Genomic DNA, 22,525 nt, shown 5'->3' with positions numbered 1-22,525 from the left:
TATGGAGAGGTTGGTAATGCCTGGTATTGCTAACAATTGCTATGTTTGCATCCATACCTCATACTCTCCTGTCCTTGTTTTTGCCTCTTTTATGTTAGTTTAAATGAATTTAATACTCTTTTTGATTAAATTCTATCCCACATTTGGGTGCTATTTTGCCGACCGCGTGACATCAGCTGTTGATGCAAGTGAAAAGACTTTATTGGTGATTTACAACTTTTCGTTAAAGTCATACAGAGTTAGCCAGATTGGATCTGGGGAGTCAGACATCGCAGCTGTGTAGACTCTGCAAAAGGATTACTCACTGAGACAGTATGCACCCACCTACACTCGAATACCTAATGCATGCTCGTGTAGACATATCCCACACATGCGGGTATTCTCAAAAGAGTTTTAAAACCACAAACAGAATTCTTTCCCACACTAAAATTCCTGCACTGATAAGGTGAAATAAAAAAGAGGGAATGCTGGGTACCAAATCAAAGCAACCCAGCATTTCAAATCTGTGTTTATGTGTGTTGTATTTTTAGCAGCTAACTCTCCGTCTCAGACTCACTGACCCAGAGTTTTGACCCATGGCAGGAGCCAAGCAGTGGAGCTGATTGGCCTTGAGGTGTTCCTACAAAGGAGGGATCTGGGGTCAAAGGTAAGGAGTGAAGTGTATATCCTCCAGCAAAGTCATCACTGGGAGTCATTCCTGCTGCGTTAGGTCATCTTCAGGGAAACACTTCTAGAGCTATTAGGAGATGCTGGAGAGGCTGCACATGGCACCCACAGGAGCCTTTTTCTTCTCTGAGAAACACAAGGCCCAACCTGATCTGCTAACAACACAAAGGCCTACCTAGAGGTCAATAACAGGGCACCTCCTCACACTAACAACCACATATCAGGTTCACACACATGGTTCTGGGAAGCATAAGTGCGTTAGCCTGCACTAGTGAGGATGTCACAGACAAGCTTGTATCACCTAGAGCTAATGACTCAAGCGTTACCACGGAAAATATAAAAATACCGCTGAACATGTTAGTTCCACTAAAATAATACTAAACAGAAATTCTCAAAGTTGGACTGACACACTGATAATGTGGTTGGGAGCCAAATTACTACAGCATGAATATGTTCAACTGCACCCAAGTTGGCCTAATGCGCCAAATTGGCACACGTTCCATAGTTCCTGCCCTCGGGCACTGACCCAAAAATAGCAAAAGAAGCTGGTACACGGAAAACAGCAAGGAAAACATGTAGAAGTCCAGATTGGTTTATTTTTGGACTGATGAAGAGACTGAATATTTTGAAGTTAAATTACTGTAGAAAGATGCAGAACGGCACTTGAGATGCAAACAACTTTCTCCTACTTTAATTATACAGTGGATTCAAGCATCTTACATTTTCTGCTGTTGGTGTTGCTGATGCATCTGAAACATATCAATGTTTTAAATGGATGGATTGTTTTCAGCCATGCCACATAAAATGAGAGGGGCAATCCTGGGGTGATTTAATAAGCTTTCATTTGATATATCTTCCTGTTTGTTTTCTGAGTTTTGCCCATTCACTTACTGTTTATAACTTATATAGATTTTAAATTGATCTTCTTTTTAATTTACTTTATTGTAATAGTGTGTAGACATTTTGGCACTCTGTCATCCCTTTGTTGTTTGTTTTAATGGCAGACGTTATGCACAACCCTTAAATCCTTAAATTAAAATCTTTGGTTGGATTTAACAGGGAGGGTGGGTTTGGCGGGAGAGTGCTGGGAGGGAGAAAATGGGAGGTTAGATGGGCACTGTATCTGTAGAACCAGCTTTTGGACAATCACTAAAAACCAAATATGCCTTTGAGTCGGACGTCACATTCACGAGATAGATCAGATGTGATAGATCAGATGCAAGAAAGATTTGAATGTAGACCTTTAAATCAGATCTGTAATGAATTGGAATTGAATCAGATTTGAGCAATATGACTAGAAATCTGAACATAGGCACTCTCTACGTTTGAAACCTTTAAAACTTGCACACTATTCTGCACAGTTATTTGCTTTGATCTCATTGAGCTCTTAAAAAACGTCATTTGTTAGACTCTGGTTGAACATGAACATGGCCTGTGCTACATCTTGATTTATATTTTAGACACACACTCTTGTCTGCAGTTTATTGACTGTGCAGGTCTGTTTTATACCAAGTTTGGGAAAGTCATTAAGTTATAAAATAGCAGGGCCAACCTGTTGCTGTGGTCTGTCCAGGGAGAACAAGGGAGCTTTGATCGAGTCCGTGACTGTTCTCCTTGGTAGTTCTCCCCAAAGCCTTGATAGCACTCTGGATTTGGACAAGAAAAAGGAAATCAAAGTACAAGATATTATTATATGCACATACTCCAGGTTTGGAGGTAACAAGAGCTTTGAATAAAAACATGTACAATAGGCATGTACTCAAGACTACCAAGCTTTTAATAGAAAACATATGTCATGTAGTATACCAAAATTTTACTTTTACAAATTCTAAGGGTTCATTAGTAACAATCATGAGAATTAAAGGTGGTAAGAAATTAATCAAATTAAGTCATAACATGACCATGATGGCATGTGTCATTATAGATGAAAGATAATATCAGATAAGATAGACATTATTGTCCTGAAGGACATTTGTTTGTATTAAAAGCATTATTGTGCATATAACACATACATATAATTACATTAAATGGGCTGGCAGCTCAATATCTGGCTGAACTGCTGCACATACACAGTCCAGTCAGAGCGCTTAAGTCATTCTGTACAGCACTTCGGCTTGGTCATTTTTCAAATCGGCTCTATAAATACATTTGAGTTGATTTGAGAGTTGAGTACATAAGAAATGTTAAATTGTCAAAAGGTCTGTTCATAGCACTTTGACACGCAAGTTGTCAGAAGAGTTAAAAACAATGAGCAGCAGTTGTTGGTCGGATTAACTGAAGGTTACCAAACCTAAAAATGACTCACTACTCCTCTCCTTTGAAACACTGCTTAGTTTCTTTGTAATCAAACTTGGTATTGGATCTTGAGCTGGGAAAATAAAGAAGTCATCCACAAATATATCTTAGAAAAACATGGATCATAAAGGAGGTTTTAATGCTGTCCGTCACTCTTCTGATATGGGAACGTATTCAACCCTCAAGGGTAGACCACAAAACAACCATCAGAGAGACTTTGTAATCCCACTGCTAGGCACACACAATCTCAAAGAAGTAGTCATGAACGCTCTTGGGAATTAGCATTTGCGTACTGAGCCATGGATCTACATCTTCTACGTCCAAAATCCCACCCAGCACTGATTCTTGCACTGTATCTTTCACTGTCCGGTGAGACCCGACAAATCCTGAGCCCCTGTCTGTGTTCGTTTATGTGAGGCGTGGTGGTCGGTGCTTCCCACAGTCCTACAGGGCTACAGTTTTCCACCGGGACGGAATAAAACGGGGTCACAAAACAATATATGTGTGGATACATTGTCTCGTGTGAACCACTCGGAGCAAAAAATACGAAAATGCGCAATATTTCTCTGCTTGTGGTGTAGGGGTAAAAATCAGCCTGCCCACTTGCTGTTTTGAGTGAAAGATAAAGCTGTTGAATTCCTCACCACTGACAGTCTTGGTTTGGGCACCGCACTGAGGGATGCTGGTACAGAACATTATGGGGACTCTTGGGTCCATAGTGAAGCACCAGGGGGATTCTTGGCCATCTGGATTGCGACAGTAGTTTTCTCTCAAGTCCCTGGAAATCACAGAGAAAGTTGTTGACTTATACAAAGATGTAAGTGAATGCAGGCGGGTGAGTGAGAGAGAGGGTGGCTGACTCACTTGCAGGCATAGGCTTGAGGAAAGAATGTGTGGTTGTGAGGATACTGAGCGTCCCAACGTTGGCAGGTGAGTCCGGTGGGCGTCATGTCCACTGTCCCTCTATAACCCTCCCCTCTGCCCTGGTAGCACTCAGTAGTTTCAACCACATTACTTTTGGATGGTGTTTCTGTGGAAGAGCAAAACATCATATGTAAACTTTATCTCTTTTTTTATCTCTCTACAATTATCTCTTTTTTGTTCTCATAAACTCAAGCTTACACAATAGTGTAATCAAAAAAAATATTAGTATAGCATGAAGTAGGGCTGAACAATTTGCTGTTTGAAATAGTGCAACTAACAAATCACAAGAACTGCAAGTGTGCTATTGTCATTGAGCCATAGTATAAAATCCCAACATAGATAGACTTGAGTCAAACACTTTTACCAGCTTTACACAACGAGACAAAAGCTTAAGTTACACAGAACCTCAAGCAAACAGTTCTCAAATCTCACCCCCTCCACGCACCAGCTGCTCACAGCTACATTACTTTCACAATTCCACTATAAAAGTGTTTCCCAATTTTATACAACATGGGGAAAGATGGCAAACTATCCTGACCAAAATCACTCGAATTTGTGTATAATGTGGTGGCTAATTTACAGAAATATCTGTAACAGCTAGTCATTTTGAATTTATAAACAAATCATTTCCAAGAGATGAATTACTACTTCATTGTATCTGTGATATTTAAAACATTTATACATAAATTTGAACAAAAAATGGGGAAAATGCAAATTTGTTTGGGCCCCCCAAAAAAGTCCTGTGAGTTCTCACTGGGTCCTGACACAGTCTTTGAGAACCACTGAAATACAGTACTGTGGACTTGAGCTATCATGAGGTTTCAATATAGTATTTCACAATAATGCTTAATCTAGTTGAAAAAAGTGATTGAAAACTACAAACATCACACTATTCCCTCTAATTCCCTCTAATTCCCACTATGGGAATTCAAAAAATACACATATAGTTATCCTGTGAGTTTGACATGACAGTCGAGCAATAAACGACAACAAATTTGGTTGAAATTGTAGATGGATTATGTGGAAATCAATGACTGATACAGTTAAGTGGATTTGTAAAGAGTGAGAGAGCGAGATGAACCGTGGAATTGTGCTGAAACTTTCGTGAACCACAGTATAGATTATAAAACAGCACGCATGGCTCACCACACCGTTTTCCATTTGGCTGCAATTTCTAGTTTCAAGTAATTCAATTAATCCTCCCACTGGATGCAGGATTTCATCTCCGAACTGTCAGCACCAAATTGTTTGGACTGTAACAATTAGCTCAGACAGCTAAATCAAATAGACAGAAAGTAAAACACTCTGTACGTGTATGTGTGTGTGTGCACACCCACATGTCTTACAGTGTTAACACGAGACCCGCAAATACTTTCCTCTATGCGTTTATAATGATGATGTTGCTGTCGTACATGTACAAGCAATCATAAAGAATAATGAATAGTGTGGACAGATTCAGTGTGACACTGTCTTTGACGTGATGAACGGCCGATGAACAAGCCTAAATGTCTTGGCCACCTGCTTTCCACAGACTAACTCCCTTTATGTGTTTAGAAGACTTACAGGATGATGAGGTTAATATGGAAAAAAAAAAAATAGGCTTGCATTCTTATCTGCTCCACTTGTCTTTACAGAAATGGTGTGATAACAAAGGTACATGTACCCTACAGTATAAGGTTGCAGAGCTTCAAGACTTGGAAGAAATAGGTAGAAAACAGATGTTTTCTAACAATGTTTAGGTCGACAGTCTGTCTCAAAAAAGATATGCACTATTTTGACAGAAAAAAAAAACACAGCTAGCCTTGACAAAAGAACATTTTGTCTCTCAGTGTCTTGCTCCGTCCTCCCTGCCTTGTTTTGATTAAAGCTAACTGGGTCGTAAACATAGACTATTCCCAACAAAGTCCCATATCTAAGAGCGAGAGACACAGAGAGAGAGATGGAGAGTGTGCAGAGGGTAGGAGATGGTTTTTAGAGGGGGAATTGTTGTAGAGTGGGGGTGGGACAGTGAATCACTGGCTCAACATGGAGCAGTGCCATCTAGTAAACACACTGCCAGGACGGCTGATGATTCTAGCAGGCAAACAGGCCACTCAAAGAGAAGAAAGAAGCTGAGCCCAGCAACAACAGCTCTGGCCTGTTTGACTGTATGTTCTTGAAGACCACACCGGCTGCCTCACTGACTCGGTCCCTGTTTGCATGGTCAGCAAAGAGCTTTGCAGTTGGTTTATTACAAGTGAAACCACAGAATGAAATGTGACACATGACAAGTGAACTCTAACAGTGGGTTCACACTACAACAGACCTGTGGCAAGGGACATGATAGACTTCATGACACAGAAGATGCAAATCGCTAGGCTGGGTGAATCCAGACAAATCTGCCAACAATTTGGTTTTTATTTGCAGACAAGTCTGGCAAGGACGCTGTTTTGGCTAAATACAGAGTCTCCGAAAAAAGGGAACCAATCATAAACAGGTTTTTCCCCCTGCTGCGCCAAAGGCAGGCTTAACACAATGTTGACAGAGAAGCAACATCTAGCAGCTTTTGTATACATTCAACATGGGCCACCAAAGAGCAGATGTCTTTCCATTTGGCTGTTGCTTCCATTTTAAGCGACTTGCTCCATGGAGCTCCTCCTGGAAAAAGTCATTACATACCATTTCTAGATAGCCGCCCAAGGAAACTACAATACTTGGTCTGATTGGTTGTAGGTCTATCCAATTGCATACAGAGACATTTTGAGCTACATCTTTTGGCCACACCTCTTGCGAGTGGGAATTGACAACACCCTTTCTAGAGCAATAGTCAATCTCAAATGGGATCGGGATGCAGTCTGGTGTTAGCCAGGATGGCCAATTGCACAAAAATCATCCTGCAGCACAAAATACATGCGGTGTGAAAATTACATGACTTTCAGAAGACCAACTATTTTCACCAGAAGTGATGACAGGGGGGTGCCTTTTTTTCTGTTCTCCCTCAACTATGGTTGAAGTTACTTGGATTGTAAATTGAAGTAGTGGAATTAGGGCTGGGCAATATGGCCAAAAAACATGCTCACGATATTGGACTTTTTGCAGATATCTGGTATGCTTATATATCGAGAGTTCCTGAGCCGATAACCAATACAATATATAATACGGTTTTCCCCATGCCCAACTGCAGAGGTAATTCTGTCTCTTCTGTGGTGAAATTTTCATATTTTTTTAACATATTCTTGTCACAGCAGATGTAGCTATACATTGTCTTCATTGTGCATAATAAATAATCATGCAAATGAATAATAGTTGTAGAGGGCGCAAGCACAGATGTCAAGGAAATAGCAGCCTATTGAGCCTACTGTTTTGTTCATTAGCATATCGGTGGATCCGATAATACATTTTAAAGCCAATATCTGCTGATCGTGCAAATAATATTGTGCATCTCAAGTTCTTAACCTACATCACAGAAACACTAAATGTTAAAGAGAAGCTCAACAATTTGAGACAAAACATGATGAAAACATGTGTCTCACAGTGTGTTTGCAAAGTGTATACATTACATAAATATTAATTAAACCTTTTGTAATCGTGACATTGAGGAAAATGATATTGCAATATGTATTGACTAAATTACTGCTCCGCCCTAAGAAGAAATAGAGAAATTGTGTCATGGAACAATTTTGATGTCCGACGTAAGTAATGCACACCTTTGCATTGAATGTGTACGTAATTTGGTCACATGGTGAACTTTAATCGAGTTTGGCGTGAACACACAGTCACACATCAATCATACATGCTCACACCACATGTGGTGTGCAGGGAACCCTTGTAGTGTCTCTGTGTGTAATAGGAATCCAATATGCTGCAGTAACTGAGCCCAGTGTCGTTTGACCAACACACGTAAGAGTTTGCACAGAACAATAAACAGCAGGTCAGTGGTGCAGGGGAAAAATAAACATTCTGGCAATTAGACAAGACATAACAGAGAGCCAAACCTAAGAAGGGGACTTTGTATGTGTCTAAATTTGGTTGAATCAGCCAAACAGAGTGACAGGCGTGGTAAAATGAAAGGTTCAGGAAGTTGTACGTTCTGGTGCAGTCAATCACGCTTCTTTGGCCGGACACAAACACACCCACGCCCTCGTACTGACAAGTAGAGGCGAGCACATTGCATGCATGACAAACGCTAACGCGTACAACCACACACGGACAAACAAACTCACCACAAACTTTGATGCTGCAGTACTCCCAGGGTGTGTTTGGGTCCGTGGTAAAGCACCAGGGTCTGTGGCGTCCATCTGGATTCCTGCAGTAGTTATCATCCAGGCCTTTGTCAGGGAACCTAATAAAAAAAAAGTCATATAATACAATTTCAGTATACAGATGCACAAAAACCATAACAGGAAATCAATGTATTGTGCAATTTAAATTTTAACATGACATAAAAACGAGATAGAACAATGAGGGAGGTAAAAGGAGCAGGATAAAGTAAAATGTAAACATCCACACCCCTTTCTTGTGATTAAATAACTAAATGGACTCAATAACCAAAAAGTAAATTATACAAAGTACTTTTTCAAAACTTGGATGCGATACGATATACGTACAACCCAAATTAAATACATGCATATAAATAATATAATATATATAATATATAAATAACTATGGACACATATCTTGTTTATTTACAACCCATATAGCCAACCAAGGCACTCAATAAAAGAAAGCAATGATTTAAACCCAATCCAATTCATACTGTATATCAGTGCCTCACAAAATGTCCTTATTGTATTGTTTTTAGATGTATTTACAAGTGTGCTGTGTGTTTGTTGCGCTCTGCAGTGTCAATGTTAGATGTCACTCATTTTTATAGCATGCAGAATCAATCTCTCATCTGTGATGGTCCCTTGGTCTGTATTTTCTATTTGTTTGCATTATAGCTTATTGATTGTTGTTTTCCTTCTGTGCAGAAGGTTACCTGGGGAACTGAGGTTGTTCTGGTTTAATAATACCTGGGTCAAGTTTCAGCCTTTTGGGGTTTGCACCGTGAACATCTCTCACACATGCCACTCATCCATACACCCACATTCAACACTGATCTTACGGATGATTTCGCACCACCAGCTGGACTGGACTGAAGTACTGTGCTACAGAGAGCATGTACAGTTCACACATATGGTCCACATGGTCACAAAATGTGGAGAAGCTCGCATTTGCCCACAAATGTTCCCCATGCACCACGGCAGACATGGGCATTTATTTTACATGGACCACAGCTGACCTCTGCTCACACACAGACGTGGAGTATGTGGGCCAGAACTAGTTGTAAAATCATTTTTAACTTCCACATAAACCTGTAAAAAACAACGGACACAACCCATAAAGCCGACCCAGGCACTAAATAAAATAAATAAATAAAAAACAGTCCTTAAAACCCAGTCTTAACTTCCACATAAACCTGGAAATGGAATAACTTCTCCTCTAACCCCCAAATACGACCCATAGGAGTGATTCACAATGTACCGCCCCAGCTGTAGGAGAGATGACACCAGTATTTCTTGTGAGGTTATAGGGTTAGGCCCACAGAAGGAGTGAGGTTAGGTTTAGGGTTAAAAAGACTTGGCTAGACAGTAAGTTACAGACAATAACTTAAACTAGAAACTATTTGATGACAGCACACCCACGGTACCAGATTGCTGTTATTCATGCGACTGCTCGGGCGCCTATTTTAAAAACGTAACACATGACCATTGTCTTTCTGAGAAGCAAGCATGCAGAAGAGAGACAATTAACTAATGTTCATAACAGAAGCATTAATTGTGTTTACATTCTATTTACTTTCAGTCGTTTGGCAGGTGCTTTTATCCAAAGTGCTCAACATGTAAAGGTTACATTGTAATAGGAAACATTTACAAAGTTAATGGAAAAGATTCATTAAAAACTACAATGCAATCATAGACATTCATTAGTGTTACGGCGCAATGAGAGACCATCAGGAGGAACGGAGTAATGAGTGCTAGCTAAGTTCAAGAAGGAACTGCAGGAGTAGAGAGTGCTCAAGACAAGTGGGGTTAAGAGGGGCCACATGGCAGAGTTACCTCACACCAAGGAGGTCAACAGTTTGAATCCCGGATCGCCTGAGGGCCTATCTATCTCCCTGTGTGCACATGGGTTTTCTCCGGGTCAAGAGTTAGTGGAAGATAGAAACTCTGCTGCTCTGATAGCATTAGGGAGCGTGTTCCTCCATTGGGTAAGACTCTGTACTCTTGTGCTCAGGGAGGGTACAGATGACCCAGAAGTCATTCTGTAGGAAACAGTCAATGACTTGATTCAAGCTGCCATTGACAGCCAGTGGAGGGCGATGAGCAGCAGAATGACAGGTTCCCATTAAGGCTGGTTGAATACTACTACCCTCTAGATCATTTGCAGTGGGTTCAGTGTACAGGTAGTAGGGCTCACCCACACAGTTCTCTACACTGTTCATAAGCCATTTTTTTGCAAGTCTCAAGTCTTTGGTCACGAGTCCAAGTCAAGTTGAAGGTTGAAATAAGCATTCTCTGATTCCATCTGCTTTGTCCCCAACACTGCACCGTTAAATTGTATGAATTCAAAGCATGTGCCATACTATTATCCATATACAGTATTTAAATTGATCAGTTGTAGGTTTACTTGAAAAGGTCTTCTGCAATGCAACGTGAAGAAACTAAAGAAAGTTCTGCACCACTAACTGGCTGTATAGACATATGTGGATTGATACTGTGATTATTAAGACATAGAAAATAACCTACAGCAAGGCTACACAGCTAAAATAACCAGCCCAGTTAGCTAAATTAGCTCCGGAGGCTAGCAGCAGTTAGTCTGTGACTTTCACAGTGGAGAACTACTGTTTATGTTACTCATGCAATTTGAAACTGACCTGGAATAAAGCAAGAATGACAGTATGATCTCAGCACTGATTATTATCTGCTTCTCACTTCCTGTTGATGCAGAGCAAAGCAGACTCCAGTCTGTTCACAGCTCACTGGAGTGAGTGAGTAAATTAGCTGCACTGCTGCAGGTGTTCTGCGGTAATTCATCCCTAAAAGTCCCACATCCCTCCAGGCCTTGAGCCTCCAGGCAATGCAGCATCAGGCCAAAGGACCCTCTCTTTACATTAGTGCTACGAGCAGTCTGGGACCTCGTTTACACAAACACTGGGATGATTAAGGACGTGTTAACGAGTCCCTGCTAATTCAGACCACCTGCCATTCGACAAGCTGGAACGCTCACTTGACACAGATTCACACCACCGTCTCTCTCACACACACACACACACACACACACACACAAACATGTAAGGGATACCAAAACAGATGAAAACATATGGCCTCCATGAAATAGGATTTAACTTATCTCATGGCTGGACATGGTTAATAATCGACTGAGAGCATAAAGGAATTTGGGTAATTAAGTAAGAATGAGGGGTTTTCCCGACAAAGCGCTGCTGAAAACACACAAAAATACACTCTAGACTCTGATGGCAATCATTTAGGGAAAGGCACATGGTCCAACTCCAAATCACTTCATCTCCAGAGTAAGTGGGCCACAGCCACACAAATATGTTGTGTGAAAGTATTAGTATTCTCGTAGCTTTTGGCCATTATACACACATACTCCGTGTGTGTGGGCTTTAGTGTGATTGAGCAGACAACGTTTAAAGAGTACAACAGTGCATGTGTGTGTGTGTGTGTGTGTGTGTGTGTGTGAGTCACACCTCTTAGGGTGGTACAGGTGTTTGTGAGGTTCATCCAGGTCCCAGCGTTGGCATTCCTTCCCACTCTCTGTGTGGTCCATGGGTCCTCTATAGTCTTCCCCATTACAGTTCATACACTCCACTGTGGAGCAACAAACACACACAGAGACACAAGTACATAAACAGTTTACAGTAACACAATCATCTCCAGGGGGTTTGGTTTTCACTAGAAAAAAACACTTGGAGCAAAGGACAAAAATAAATCACAGCAGTTCCAGTAGTGTAGTCACAGGCTGACAAAACAATACACTTGCACAAAGTGGATCATCCAATTTAATATGTTTTATGGCATGGCCCAAAATAGTTGCACAACATTTGGCAATGAAACCCTTCATAAATACTTAACAACTTTCCCCTGAAGTTCAGAAATGATATACATGCACCTTATGTACGGAAATAAATATGAAACGTCAAAGTAATGAAGGCGAGGCTCTCTTTGACGTAGAAAAGGCGCCGTGTGTTGTACGAGTAGTCCACACACTGTCTAGTGTAAACAACAGAGAGCATGCAGATTAAAAACAGATGTTTAGGAGTGCCCTGCTGTCATGACAGAGCACTTTTAGTACCATTGGTGTGTGTGTGTGTGCCATGACACACGGCATGTTTTTTTGTGTCTGTGTATGTTTCCTATTAGGTGCAGCTAATTTTTGGAGAAACCCTTCCAGTCATTTTTGTATGAACAATAGCAGAGTTCCTAGCAGGAAAAAAGAGTGTAATTATCCTTGTTATACAACTTGTGATAACCCCAGTGGGACACCATATGTGAGCCGGGGAGCAAGAAGGATTCCCTTCCTCGCCGTGCTGTTATAGAAACACTGCCCACTTCCTCATTAACGTTGTCCAGTGTCATATGTGCAGAGGAAGCAGGACAACCCCCTCCTCTGAGATTAGATAGCACAGGCCATTATCATCCCCGTCACCAGGAAAACATCACTGTCTGACAGTATAACATCGCGGCGAGGGAGAACGTGCCTCCCTCTCATTATTATATTATCAAAGTTTTATGTATACAAACCCAACTATGTCCTTCTGTCTGTACCACAGGGACATAAACTAGCTAACAATTCATGTATTGGATACGACAGCGGGATTAATATCCTTTTACATTCCAACACATGCCTTCAGGTTCAAATCGTTTACAAAAGCGGGATCTGATGAAATGAGAGCAGACAGCATAAACTGAACCACACACCTGGAAACGGCTGCAGCTGGCCTCGGTGAATAAAGAAAACCTGTGCACCCCTAATACATACATTCTCACACACACACACGCGCGCAGCTGTATAACAGAACACTGTTGGCACCAGCACTGCTTAGTCCAAGGTGCTGTGTGTGATTGCTTAATGTGCTACGGCTCATTTCAGACTATCAAGCTTGAATTGGTGGAGGCAATTTGCAGCGTGGAATGAGCGTGATCTTACGATGAAGAGACATTATTTTGTATTATTTGCGCGTGTGTGTGTGTGTGTGTGTGTGTGTGTGTATAGCCTACCCTCCGAACACTGGGGAATGCCACACTCCTGGTGTCTGAGGTGAGGTCGGGGGTCAGTGGTAAAACACCACGGTCCAACGGTGGAGTTGTCTGGGTTGCGGCAGTAGTTTTCTCTGAGGTCCCTTTTCCTGGACCTCTTAGACATGAATCTGTCAGAAGCAGAACTGAAGTTCAACAAACAGACATCTGCACCAAGTAAACAAGTTTCAGATCAGCAACTATGAGCATCTGTATGCACCCGAGGCCATGTACTGTTGTTAGGGGAGTGATTTTCACCCTATAGAGAGCGATATGATACGATCCAAGGCAATTTGATGCAAGAGAAATCTCTGTGAACGTTCTCAGTCATCCAGGTCATGGTAGTCCTGCACCTAGTCCTGTGAACCTGGTTCAGTTTGGTATGGTTTGGAAAGCCCTGGGTCAGGCTTGCATTTTGCCATTTACTTGGTAACTGTTTCACTCGGTGGAAACATGGTTTCACAAAAAGTCCAGTTGCTTTTCGTTTTTAGCACTTTAAAGAATCCAAATCTTTGTTTAAAAATGTAGTTCATAGGTTTTAAATGTAAACAAATGTTTGTTGTACACAAATGACTGAAAGTTGAATAAGCCCATCAGCTCCACATGACTCTCTCTGCACCGCCTGCACACAGGAAGTGATTTGTTTTATCTCAACATTGCGCTAGTAAAGCCAGACGACTGCAAACAGGTTGGAATTGGACTAAAAAATCTAAGAAGCATCCATGAAAAGTTTCAGAAGTGAATTCTGCTGCTCAAAAAACTCGCACATTCAGACAAATCCATCACTGCTCAGCTTCAAATAGATCAGATAACATTCTGTTTGTGTCTGGTGAGGAAAGACCACATTATAACAGTAAAAGATGGGACAATAATACATTTAGTTTGACACGTTATCTTTGTTTACTCCTGTTCTTCTAATTCCCAGAATGATGAATCATGATGAAGCTGCTGTTAGAACCTTGCAGCTTAAAAAACACGTATGTCACGACTCGACCAGTGGAAATTTACAAAATACAAAAGTAACGGATGAAAACGCTGAAAGAATCAAATCACTGACGACAGCATGTTGTTAAGCAGAGAAAACACGCTAATATGTAGGAGCAACGGTAATCTTTCATGACAAAAGGTTCTGGAGATCCTGTTACATTGACAAATGACTCACGTCTTCTACATCGGGCAAGCATATGGCTGTGGTCAGCAGCGGTGACGATGGACTGTATATGTTGTAATCTCTGAGTCAGTCTGTGTTTTTCCACATGATGATGAGATGATAAAACGTGGAGTTTTCCAGTGAAAAGAAACATTTCACTGATAAAAATGGAATTTGTTCTTCTCCCTGTGTGCGTGTGTGTGTGTCAGCGTTACAAAGCGCCTGGATTTAATTACGTGACCTTAACAGTGGTCTGATAAAACAGGTTCACTGGAGGCAAAAAAAACACACACACACACTGCCCTGCTTCTGGTAAAATGACAACTCACTACAAAGCCTTGCAAAGTCATTTAAATCCTGAGAGGAGAGGAGAGGAGAGGAGAAGAGAGGGAAGAAGGAAAAGAGGAAGCAATAACAGTGGATTAAAAGTTTATGCGTATGTTGTGTTCCTGATTTTCAGATAATAATAAATAAGAGATAATAAATAATAAACATGCATTACCAAAAATATTGTTATAAATAGAATGTAGAAAGTACATTCTAGACAGTTTGCAGAATATACACAGTATACAGTATAAATAAACAAAGTTTGAACATGGGAAATGATATAAGTATATTGTATATTGTACTTACAGTACAAACACATATTGGACATGGGATAATATGCTGTATATGTATATTGCACGTGGAAGGGAGGAATGAGGAGCCTGGTTGTGTGTGGTCTACTGAGAGCAGCGCTTGTTGTACAGTCTAACAGCTGCAGGGAGGAACGACCTGTGATAACTTGGTTTTAGGGTTAGGGTTAGAATTTGATTTAGTTGTGATGTCTAAGGTAAGGGTCAAGTATAGCTAGGGAATGCATTATGTCTACGACTTTACTCACTAAGAATACTGTGTAAGAATGTGTGTGTGTGTGCAAAATAGCAAAGCCGAGGTCATCTAAAATATGGTCTAAAAACACACAAAATAATAAAGCTAGAAATATTGATTAACAGACCGTATTTACAATTTATAGCAGTTATTATAACCTGATGATCACTCAAACATACAGTTTTGTCTGTTTGAGTGACTTGTCTGTGTCTGTTTCTAACAGACAATTGATCAGTGAATTAAAACTCTATTTTATGCATGCTATTTTAAAACATACAGTAAATTCACAGCATGGGTTGTAGGCATCATTTCTTGCATGCTTTACTTGTTTTTGTAGAGTAGATAAAAGGATATATGCCGTGATCTTGTCACTTGTGACATAATCCTGTAGAAAACAATGCTTTATAAGCATCTTGTGTTTGTTAAACTCTACCTAAATTGTTCATTTTTCCCTTCCTTCCTTTCTTTTTTCTTTTTTTTTGAAAAGTATGCCTGCATCTTGAAAAATGAGCTTAATCTGGGGAATACTGTAGGGATGTAGCCGGAGCTTAACCAAAGGCTGCGTATTTGATATGATCCTAATCCTAGTAAAACACACACACACACACACACACACACAGACAGACACGGACACCCATGCCTTTACAAAACAGTAGGGACAGAGCAGGAAATGATCTGTGACTCTGCGAAGCGTTACAATGAGGTCACCTCTGATGAATGACTGCTCCCTGGTGCCTAATCAACCCGTAGTATTTCAAATTCACACAGTCACACACCCGTTGTGCCTCGCCTGCAGCTACTTGCTACTAACAGGCCAACAGAAATAATGACAAGTGCTGGTTGTTGTTTGAAGTTGTGTGGAAATCTTACTTGTGTTCGTGAGGAATAGGAGAGGCCCAGGCCTGGCACAGGATCCCACTCACAGTCACTGACCTCCGACCCCTGTAGCTCTGACCTGTACCCACAATGCACTCCCTGATATAGTCTGGAAGAGAGACAGAGAAGAGCGAGGATGAGGAGAGAGAGTGGAGAACAGAGTGAGTGGGTGTGATGAGCCAACAACCTGAGCACTGTTGTGTACACACACACACACAAAGCCAGTGTGGCCACAGTGATGAGAAAAACAGACAAAGGGAAGATGTTCAGCTCTAACAGGGAGCTTTAACAAGGACACAACAATGCCAAAAAGACAAAATCTGCTTTCCTAATCTTCCGCAAAACATTTGGATGGAGTGGATCGAGCTTCCGCAGCTTGCATGTTCACTGTGGTCAGTCCTGAGAGTCCAGTGGGGCGGGGGTTTCCCTTCATTTACACAAACACTGCTTAATGACAGAAAATGAAGCATAATGTGCAGCCACACAATAAACATGACAAGGGTTCTTGCCTTTCTTCATTTCCCCTTGTGAGGGCTGACGACTCTACAAAGCTAAACCACTCTAAGGAAAATCTATAAAAATATAAATCTTATTAACATGCGTATGTCATTATTAAAGTGTAAATAAATGCTTTTCAGGTGTAAACCAGTGTATATGGGTATCCAGTGATGTTCTATATTTGTTGATCCAGGTGCGAATCCTCACAGTTTAGCATAAATGCATTGACATTATACACGTTATGATACAATTTGGTGCATCTACTGCCTCTCTCTGGTCAAACACCAGCTACTGCATTCAAATGTTGCCATTGGCTATTTCAGTCCACTCTGTTGTCACTGGTACTGTTCTGCGAACTTCCACAGTTAAAGTTTAGTACTTTTTGATATGTATAAAAACTTTTTTGGATACCTGTTCATCCCTGTTAGCAGATAGTATAGTTATTTTACCACTCAATTTTTTGCATTTGTATATTTTATATTGCTTATTATTAGGGCTGTCAAAGTTATTCAAATTCCCACAATTTTTAACTCAAATTTGCTTGATTTGATTTCAGTTAAATCAGAGTTTGACACCTACAGCTCGATGTATCAGATTCCACAAAAAGACCACGCCCCCTTACTGATCTGCACTCTCCTTCACTCAGCTCTCAGCCAACTTCTTTGGCATTTTGGGCAAAGTTAGCTGCATAAGAGGGGGTTTAGTTATTCTGTAGCTGTATCTTGATAACGCCATTTAATTGCAGCACTCTGCTTCTCCCAGTAGACAAGAACTGGCAGGGAATTAGTATTGAATGAAGTGTGTCCGACTCCAGTCGTGTATTTAGAATTAAGCATTTTCAGGTAGACCAAAACAACTTTAGCTCACGGGTATTTGATACCATGTCGAGCACGAGACTGTGTCATTCTACCATCCATTAACTTACACATATTTAATTCTTTACGCTGACAGAACATAAATTACATCTCATTGTCAGTCCAAGAATGCAGTGGTCTGGATTTCTCATGTTTTTCTTGCTGTTGTCTTCTCATCCCGTGTTCTGGCTTCTTCTATTATTTCCAGGGTCAATGCCCGGGGGCAGGAACTGTGGAACAAAGTTTGCAGGATTTTCCTAACCTTTCAGTTTCGATTTATGTGCGTATCTTTTACAGAACATGCAAAATAAGCTGTTTTTGGTTTTACTTTACCAAGCAAAAGTCTCCACGGGTTGCAAAAAACAACTCAGTTAAAATGGAAGTCTATGGGGAAATGAACATCTACTTCCAACTTGATTTATAACATCAGCAAACATTTTCTTGAGGAGTTAATGGACCAAATCACTAGTTTCAGGTTGTCTTCAATACAACATAATGTCAATTTTGTAAATTAGATTCCCCTTTAGAGGAAAATAGACAATAAAGCATATGAATGGACACCGGTGTGATGATTTCAGGTTTAACATCTGTAATTTAATTTAAAAACTTTTCTTTTGCAATAAACACAATTGACCACAATTGAGTAAAGCGGTCACCTTTCTTTTCATAGAGTTGGTAGTTGAAGTCCTGTTGGATCTGCGCGCCTGGTGAGTTCCTGTCAAATGACAGCCACTGGCATTTCCTGTTTTTATGATCATAGAGGAACGCTCTGGAGGAAAAGGAGGAAAAGACAGCAGGCAGAGAGAAGAAAAAGAAGAGTGAAGCACACATGGGTCAGTTTTTACCTTTACACCTTGAGGCAAAAGAGGAATCCCGGGGCAATTACTGCAGCTTTCAGCCTTACATGCAAAACACTTCTAAGCCTGTCAATCCAGTGAGAGAGCAGGTATTTCAAGTAGTAAAAAGGTTTAAATGACATAGTCACAGATATACCTGCAGCTGAAGGGGAGTCTCTTGTTGCGGCTGCAGGATTTGGCACACTTGGTCATGTTCAGCTTCCTGCCTTTGGTCAAGAGGGACGAATCGGGAGACGTGACCACCAGTCGGATACCCTCGGTTTTCTGATAGTCCTGGAGTGCATTTCGTCTGCCCTCTGATACACAAGTGGAATAAAGAGGTGCCTGTTAAAGTTGTTTATTTTTTCACTTTAGCACTTATCTGCACATGGTGTAAAAGAGGTATGCATTGCTCAGGGCCGCATGCAGGAGACGAGCTGTGACTGGCTGGGGTCATACCAGAGACAGCTAATGTGATGATTCCTGACAACACTGTCCCTTTAGTAGTTACAGCTTGACAATAGTGTCTTAACAAAACTTGAGATTGAAATGTAACAATTCATTTTAAGTTTGGAAAAAATGAAGCAACACTTTTTAAACAGAAACATTTCAGAAATCTGGGAAAAAAAATACTACTGTCTGTGATGTATCTCAAAGTGTTGGACATTACATTGATACTGAACTTTTCTCAGATTGATAATAAAGAATATTATATTACCCTTCCCTATTGTTATTATTATTATGACGATGATGATGATGATGATAGAAATGAAATTATCAAAATAGATGCTTAGATTGAATGTTTAGGAGAACATATGTAAATGGATGATATTGTGATATGATTTACAGTGTAAATAACAATTAAGTCAAAATCAAATAGATTTAAAATATAATGGAGCATTAAGCATGGGATACAATCACACATCCCTGGCTTCGCTTGCCTTCATTCTGTGTGTCTCTGGGCCATACACTTAACCCCACGATGCTCAGATAATTGCTGTATGGATGTGTGAGTGAATGGGTGAATTGCAAAACTAGTGTAAAGAACCTTTAAATGGTCAGAATACAGACCATTTATGATTTACAGGAAGTTAAAGATGTTTGTTTGTATTTGTTCAGTAAACAACGACCAGCAGACGTTGAAGTTTGCTAAGTGCACTGTTTCATTTTTCAATTTTGACTAGAAAATGATGCTGCTACACCATTATATTACAAGAATACTACAATTCTCATTGCCATTTATAACTACTCTCTCTTAAACTCCACCTCTTTCACCACCTCTATCCTCTCCCCTCCTCCCCATTTTCCCCTTTCCCCCGATCACCTGAGACTGCAGGGATTTCGTCCTTTTAAAAGAATTGTGTAAACTGCTTATTATTCTCTTTCTTTGTCTCTATAATAGGTCTTGACCTGTCCATCACGATCTCAGGTCTCATGATGACTTCAGTTTTAAGGTCCCCCTCTGCCTGAACAGAAACAGGTAATTCAAACCTTCTCCCATAGTAGTGGGATTATCCTGGTACTGGGATTATCTTTTGTCCAAACTCTCCCTTTAGCATGCTGCAGCTGCTTTTTAGCTTTTTAGCCCACTTATTGCTGCCACATGCTTATTTCTATATAATAAAAAAGACAACAACTCTTTTTTTTTACCCTGATATTAATTGTTGATGATGATGCTGCTAAATGACCCTGTCTTGACTTTTAAAAGAGATTTTACTCTCAGTAAAATAAATATTGAAGCTGCAGTGAGTAACTTTTAAATACAAACAAATGTCTGTTTACAATTAAACCCTTGTCGAGTGAGTTCACACAGTGCTGATGAAGTGCATGTGTGTTTCTCACTACAGCAGTGTTTAGATCTGGTGTCGCCCGGCAACACGCTTTATTTTACATCAAGACAGACGGAGGCGACAGCAACATGGCGGTAGTAAAGCTGAGTGCAGACTGCAAACAGCACGGAGTACGACTGAGACACAAAGACGTGCCGACAAAAAGTTTCAGAAATTCTACTGCTCCAAAAAAAGACCACTGTACTGCTGCTGTATACGCACACACGCTCCCTCAGCCAGGTCTAGGAGTAAAGCTTGATAGTGTTTAGATGATGGATGCAGTATACAAATGTCACAAAGGCAGAATAATAACACAACATCAACAAGTTAGCAGCGCTAACGTGCATGTGATTTAATGCAATGATAACAAAAATATATACAATTTTTATTTTCAATATTAAGTCTTTGTTATAATTGTTGTTGTTTTTGTTGTATTATTATCACACAGCCTTGGTCTGAGGGTCACAGTGGGCGATCTGCTAATGAGTCCAATAAGACTGAGAACACCGGGTAACAGCATTACAATGTGGGAATTAGTCTGCTGTAATTGTTATGAAGCTAGATGACCTAATAAGATGCACAGTCATTTATCACAACACACACACACACACACACACACAGGGGAGGGGAGCCATGCTGTGTGGCTGTCAGTTGACTCAGTTGCTGGCATGTGTGAACTTCATCCATCTCAGAGGTTTTCATCACCGGCAAAGGAGAGGTCCATGTGGAAATGTGCACGTGAGGCTGAATGATCATGTACACAACAGGACAGAAGACATGAGACACACCAGGTGGGAGCTGATTGATGATGAGCAACATGAGAATGAGCATGACCGTGTGAATCAAAGCACAGTGTAGGACTTTAACTGATCTGATTATAATATTGGTCATTTTGTGCTACAACTGCATAGATTATGTCACTTTTTAGAACCATAATACTAAAGCAAGAGCAGAGGAGGTTCGCGAGTAAAAGCAACCATATCGATTTAACACACGCGCTCGCTCTCTCTCTCTCTCTCTCTCTCTCTCTTGTTTTTGTTTTGAAAGAAACAGGAAATTACTTTAAGAAATAATCTCTACTACTACATGTTCTCTATCTATCTATCTGTCAGGAGCGCAAACCGGTGCGTTCTGGCACCAGTTCCAGCTCCGGTTGCGCACAAGCGGCCAGTCATTCGAGCACTTGTAAGTAGCTTCTTTTTTTTCTTTTTAAAGAAAAGACCCGTAAAAAAAAGACAAACTTACCAGAATAATAAATGACAAAGAGTCCGAAAATGAGCTTGTAAATCCACATCGCAGTGTCACGCCACAAACACAAGGATACACTTAAAACAGGTATGCTGGAAATGCTGCGTATACTCAGCGCGCGACGCACCAGTGTCCGACCGCAACCGCGAGATGTTGCCTCCACCACTGCACAGATGATGCGTCTCCTCTCTAAGTACTTCCTCGCCTCTCCTCCCCTCCTTCCTTCCTCCCTCCCTCCTTCCTTCCTCCCTCCCTGTCTGTATCTCTCTCTGTCTCTTTTTTCCCCCCCCTCTTATCTTCGTCTTTTTTATGCTGCTATTCATTGCCCTGATGTCGTAAACACAGCATTGGAGATGTGATATTTGTGTACTCATATATGCTCCATAATCACAACCATACAATACACATGTTTACATTCATAAGGACTTAAGTAGGAAAGTAAGACACAGTTTGCCAAATAGAAACTTTTGTTGCTCAGAATCCATTGTGTTAAGATGGGGAAATAATGTAAAATTCATTTTGGATTAAATATGGTCACCAACAGGAGAAACACTGTCTAGAGAAACACATTCTTTTACAGTTTTTTAAAATATATGTCAATAAAAAAATAGCATTTAAAACAGTTATTTGCTGTTTTAATATTGTGGTTTATCAGTGTCTAACTTTTTCTGCATGGATATCCACTTTTTAAAAATCATTTTTTTATAAACCAGCCAGTTGTATGCATGTGGTTTAAACACATATACATGAATATTAAGTAAGAGACTGGAGAAAAATCAGCACTTTTATTCAATGGTGATAAAAAAAAACATACTAAACTTGAATGTTAAAATATGAAAGAAAGTGACTATGCAAATTATTCATTTCATTCTACAGTATTAAAGCAAGTACCAGCTCCCAATGTGATTAGTTTCTATTAATTATGCTTTTCCAAAATGATTTTAGTTGAAGATGTTGCACTTTACTTTACTTTGATCAACGTCCTTGGGTGCAAGAAAAACAATTCACAAAACCTGAAAATGGTTTGGTCACATAATAAAATGATCTAATTTCTCTGACGTGTAGATCCCCGTGGTAACATAAGATGACTGTTTATCATCACTGCAGCATTTCACTCGATTCCTTAAATGTTTAATTTCAAAGATCATCAAGCAGGACAGCGAGCACAGCGCCAACAGAGGCGTGAAAGAGGTGGTGT

General features: G+C 40.4%; 1 protein-coding gene across 2 annotated transcripts in view; it reads right to left on the bottom strand.

The window, feature by feature from the left end:
- hgfb (hepatocyte growth factor b) overlaps window positions 1-21,485 on the bottom strand; it is a 32,066-nt gene extending 10,581 nt beyond the window's left edge. For both annotated transcript variants that reach the window (XM_058646458.1, XM_058646460.1), the window contains exons 1-10: window positions 21,325-21,485; window positions 18,408-18,567; window positions 18,071-18,183; window positions 16,057-16,171; window positions 13,149-13,297; window positions 11,618-11,738; window positions 8,088-8,206; window positions 3,826-3,991; window positions 3,606-3,739; window positions 2,219-2,312 (exon numbers count right to left, since the gene is read on the bottom strand). In XM_058646458.1, coding sequence (XP_058502441.1) covers window positions 2,219-2,312; window positions 3,606-3,739; window positions 3,826-3,991; window positions 8,088-8,206; window positions 11,618-11,738; window positions 13,149-13,297; window positions 16,057-16,171; window positions 18,071-18,183; window positions 18,408-18,567; window positions 21,325-21,373 — 1,220 coding nt within the window. In that variant the 5' untranslated portion in view covers window positions 21,374-21,485. The remainder of the gene's footprint in view (window positions 1-2,218; window positions 2,313-3,605; window positions 3,740-3,825; window positions 3,992-8,087; window positions 8,207-11,617; window positions 11,739-13,148; window positions 13,298-16,056; window positions 16,172-18,070; window positions 18,184-18,407; window positions 18,568-21,324) is intronic.
- Window positions 21,486-22,525: the final 1,040 nt, after the last annotated feature.

Source organism: Solea solea, chromosome 12, assembly GCF_958295425.1.
Source record: "Solea solea chromosome 12, fSolSol10.1, whole genome shotgun sequence".
Lineage (NCBI taxonomy): Eukaryota > Metazoa > Chordata > Actinopteri > Pleuronectiformes > Soleidae > Solea > Solea solea.
The sequence above is the reverse complement of the archived record's forward strand: the minus strand, read 5'-3'. Positions and strand labels throughout refer to the sequence as shown.